Genomic DNA, 4755 nt, shown 5'->3' with positions numbered 1-4755 from the left:
CTCATCCTTCTTCTTCTTTTCTTCCTCCTCTTCTTCTCTCATTTCTTTTTCGAATTCTCTTTCAAATTACTCTGAGGCCAGCAAAATGCATTGTTCTTCCTCGAGCCTTTTCTTTCCTCTTCTGCCGATATTGCGTTGTTGCGGCACATCTCCTCATCTTGTAATTTTCTTCTTCGACTTCCTTCTGCGATGATTTGTTGTGCCCGTAACATATTCTCTTGTTTTTCTTCTTCCTTTATTCTTCTCCTCTCCTTCTCTTCTAATGCACTTTGCAAAATTGTTGGGTCGATTGTTGACCCTTGCCGTGCATTCTCCTTGCGACGCCGCCTAAGGGGGGTGATGTCTAAATCTTCTTCATCATCAGTCGCAACCATTCTTATTTGCGTTGTTTCCTCTTCAGGTTGTGCTGATTCTTTTTGTTGCGCTAATTCCCCCTTATCCACCATTGCGGAGGTGGATTCTCCGTCGATTTCTGGGCTCTCAGCCCTCTTTCTCTTCTCTTCTTTCTTTTTTAGGCGCGTCTCCTCCGGCCTGCGTTCCTTCTTTCCACTCGTTTTTCTTTCCTTCTTATTGATTGGATAGGCTTCCTCAACTCCTTCAGCCCTCTTCTCCTTAGTCTTCTTCTTCTTCTTCTTCTCCTCAGCCATTTCATGCTGCTTCTCCACCACCGCTTCCTCCAAAGTAACCCTGATGGGTCCCTCATAGGATTCTGTTTGAACAGTTTCCTTAGAATCCGAAACGGCCAGGGCACTCTTTCTTGAAGCTTCCTCCATTTCCTCCTTCGAAGGTAGTGGCTGATTAACAACCCCCGCTTTGATCAGCCCCCCTTCCTTTTCCATGTTACTCAAAATACTCTCGAACACTTCTCTGTCATCTCTTCTTTTTCTCTCGCTTTCAGAAGACAGTGTTGGGAGTGGGGCACTCTCCGTGCTCTGCCCCTCTCAAATGCGGAGTGGTTCGGTTGCTACAGGTTTTCGTCGAGGCTTTCCGACAATTCGAGGGATGGGTTTTGGTTGGGCGGCGAGACGACAGCTTGCTGCGAGGAATGTCGACTCTCTTGCAATGAGTTGGCCTTGTGAGGGTGAAGAGTATGGATGGGAAGACTGATCAGCCATGGAAGTATTGAGTGAAAAAAAAACAGGGGAAAGTTCTTTGGGTTTTAGAAAGGAAGTTTGAAGTCTGGGTATACAAAGGCTCTGCTAGAGTTTCTGTTTGCAAAAGACTCAAATAGGCTCTCTCAGACAAAGAAAGTGGGAATTTATAGGTTGGACCTTGCTGGGCCCAATGCAAATTCTGCGATGGCAGGCCTCGAGGTACTCAAAAAGCCTGCCGCTGCACTCCTCACATTTATGAATCAACAGAGAAGTACACCCTTTCATCTGCGAAATCATCATTTCCTTGGAAGCCTAAACGATTAGACTACTCTATTTGCAAAAAGAATTTTTCTTTAATGTTTTATTCGAATGGGCGCAAGGTTAAGAATCAACGCAATGCCTCCATCAACGCAATGCATCTTTGCAGAGGATGGGTAACAACACATGTATCAGCGCAACACACCCCCCGGCTCAACGCATTTCTGGAGGACGGGTGCACTGTATTTCTACTGGCGCAACACTACCTCAACATAGTGCATTTTTGCTATGGACGGGCGAAAAATACATACGAGCGCAACACACTCTTCAACGCAATGCATTTAGGTAGGATGAACGCAAAGTGTCTCTTGTTAGCACAAGATGCACCCATCATCGCAATGCATATCGGATGTTGATTGTTATTATTATTTTTATTCTTATTATATATATATATATTCTTCCTTTCTTTTCCATCAAAGCAAGTCACTAGGACTTTGCGGTAATCAATTTCTTTTAAATAATCATTCACCACAATTAAGGATAATGCAATTAATACAGAAAAGTAAGAAAATTAGACAGAGCACGGAAATTAACGCAAGTGAATTAAATGAGATGTAATTTCATAAAGCAATAAAAACAAGTTTAAGGAAACAATAAATAACAAAATTCATAAAGCAATAAAGAAGGTAATTAAGAAAGCAGTTAAACATAGGATTTAGAGATATGGACCAGAAGACATTTTTCCATGATGAACGCAATCCATACCTCTGCAGGTAGACAAGCTTTCCTATACAATGTCGTCAAGGACATTGCTCCTTCCCGTGAGATCCTGGGACTTTGGAATTACTTGGCAGCATTCCAGGTGTTCTATTGCGTAGTTCGACTGCTAGTTGCCCAACTTGGATCTCCATGTTTCTGATTGAAGACGCCTACGATTGCATTACAACATCGTTTTTCTCAATATATTGCTTGAGCAAGGACTCCAATGAATTTCCAGAGGTGTTTGCGGAGGATGGTTGGTTTTGTGGTTGTCTCTGATGACCCTGATTCTAGTTTTGATGAAAAGGTGGAGGGTTTCCTTGATTCCCGGAGTTGCAGTTTTTATGGTTACTTGGCCCCCTTTGGTTGTGATTTCCTTCCCAACCGAAGTTAGGGTGATTCCTTCAATTGGGATTATAAGTGTTGTATTACGGATTATTCTGGATAGCACACACTTGCTGCGGGTTCGATTGGCACATTTCCACCGCATGGCCCCCTCCACATTGGACGCAACTTATTGCGGCCATTTGTGCCGGCACATTGGGTTGCGCTGATCCTTGGGAGAGGGCACCTTGATTAAATGCCATCAATTGTAGAAGAGAGGTCACCGCGGCCATCTGTACGGCCAAAGTTGTCATTGTATCCGCAGGTACAATGGCATTATCATTTCTTCTTCTCTCGGAGCCTCTTCCTCCGTAACGCCGTTCATTACCTCATCCACTAATGTTCCCCGAGATTGGTCCAAGAGTATGAACCTTGGCTTCTGTGTATAGTTTTATCCATAAAACCTCTGCTTGTGGAGGATCAGCAACGACTTGCGTTGATCTATTCAGGCTGTTGTAAAATGTTTCGATAAGAACGCATTTGGGTATCTCGATATGCGAAAAATTCTTCACCAATCTTCTGAATCGCACCCAGGCGGTGCTTAGGGTCTCGTTATCCATCTGCTCGAAGTTCAGCACGTCCTTTGATCTTCTTGCATTGACTGCTGGAGGGAAGAAATTCTTTATAAACCATTCCACTAACTGGTCCCAGGACGTTATTTCATTTGGCTCCAATGAATGAGCCCACCTCTTAACCTCATCCCTCAAGGTGTATGGGAAGAGGTAAAGTCTGATACCTTTTGAGGTTATGATAACTTGTAGAAATACAAGTTATTTATGCTGACTTATCTAGATATTGCGGCCAAAAGAGACGGAATATGCGTTGATTGTATGGAAATTAGCTCAAAGATACAATAATTATGAATTAACGCAATTACACCCACTAACATCGTCAAGATGGTAGAAGAGGATATTTTTACTCCGTTTTGTAGGAAACCAAGTCACCGCTTGCGATCAAGGATCAACGAGAAACTGAACAACGCATCTCTGTTACATTGCGCCCGTCAATCAACAATGAAGAGACAATTAACACAATGACGGCGCAATGCGACTGTCAATCCCGAGCTGAATTTCAACTGCATGCGGTAATAAAAACAACACTGCATGCGAGCAACCGATCGAAAGATGCAGCTGAGCAATGCAAAGGCGGAGGATTGTGACACGTGTACAACTAACCGTTGTACAGATTTGATGATCTGATTGCATAACAGAAGGAATATTTATTCCTCCATCTTTGGAATTTCCACAACAAGAAGTGGGTTCCACAAGCCAAGAGTCAAAGCTTTTCACCTATAAATACCTCTATAGAATTCAGAGAACATATACTTGATACGGGTATAATTGATACGAGGGCTAATTGTTGTTGGATTATTGAAAGAAAAGGTTGAGCTGAGTACTGAATGGAAGAAATCCGGGAAGAAAAGAGACAAGGCCAAGAGGTGAGTCTACCAGATCCTCCTCGCGAAGCTCTATACTCAGATCCCTGCTACCGGTTGGGCAAGCTTGAGAGGGAAGTTCATCCTTCCGCATGATCCATCCACATTGGCAAGCAAATCTCCATCCAGATCAGCACCAAGCCGTTGGCGTTTATTTGTATTTGTTTCTAACTCTATTCATCACTGTATTTCATCTTCTTAATCTCTTCATTCACAAATCATGTATCAGACATTGAATAGAAATATTGAATGTCTCGATCGATTTCATATCCCTTTCTCTGTCTATTTCCGTTCCTCCGTTTATCGCTTTCTTCATAAAGTCTTTTTAATCCCTTGGTAATTAATATGAATTAAACAAGTAACTTACTCTATGCTAAAGAAATAAGAACGTTTAGCTAAAGCATGCTAGACGGCATCTTCATCTGTGAGAGTAGAAGTGAAGATGCCATTCTGATCTGTTGAGAGAAGGTTAGAAGAATGCGTTAACTAAAGCAAGAAGTACTTCCAGAGATGGAAGCAACCTTGCGTCCATCACGTATGTCCTTGTTTCACCACAAAGATGTGGGAGCGCGGCCGATCACCGAGAGGTGTACGTCAAGGGAAAAGCCGAACCATATTTATGCCTTTAACGCAATTAGGAAACTTTTGATTTTTGTATTAATTATCTTTTCTGTTTCTGCTTCGTATATAAAACTTGTCACCCATTACACGATCTTCATAGTCAGCCTTGACCTCAGTATCTTGTATCATGAATCCTGTATCTTGTATCATCTCAGCTTAGATTTACTTTAACGCAATTTATTTTATTATCGCATATTTACCGCT

General features: G+C 42.4%; 1 protein-coding gene across 1 annotated transcript; it reads right to left on the bottom strand.

Annotated features, from left to right (window-relative positions):
- Positions 1-38: 38 nt before the first annotated feature.
- Positions 39-839, bottom strand: LOC120090608 (capping protein inhibiting regulator of actin dynamics-like). Its single transcript, XM_039048327.1, has one exon. It carries the CDS (start codon positions 837-839, stop codon positions 39-41), a length of 801 nt encoding a protein of 266 aa, XP_038904255.1.
- Positions 840-4755: the final 3916 nt, after the last annotated feature.

Source organism: Benincasa hispida, chromosome 11, assembly GCF_009727055.1.
Source record: "Benincasa hispida cultivar B227 chromosome 11, ASM972705v1, whole genome shotgun sequence".
NCBI classification, from domain to species: domain Eukaryota; kingdom Viridiplantae; phylum Streptophyta; class Magnoliopsida; order Cucurbitales; family Cucurbitaceae; genus Benincasa; species Benincasa hispida.
The sequence above is the reverse complement of the archived record's forward strand: the minus strand, read 5'-3'. Positions and strand labels throughout refer to the sequence as shown.

What these genes read in the sequence shown, in the direction of transcription:
- LOC120090608 (XM_039048327.1), bottom strand. Translation starts at nt 839, where the DNA reads ATGGAAAAGGAAGGGGGGCTGATCAAAGCGGGGGTTGTTAATCAGCCA.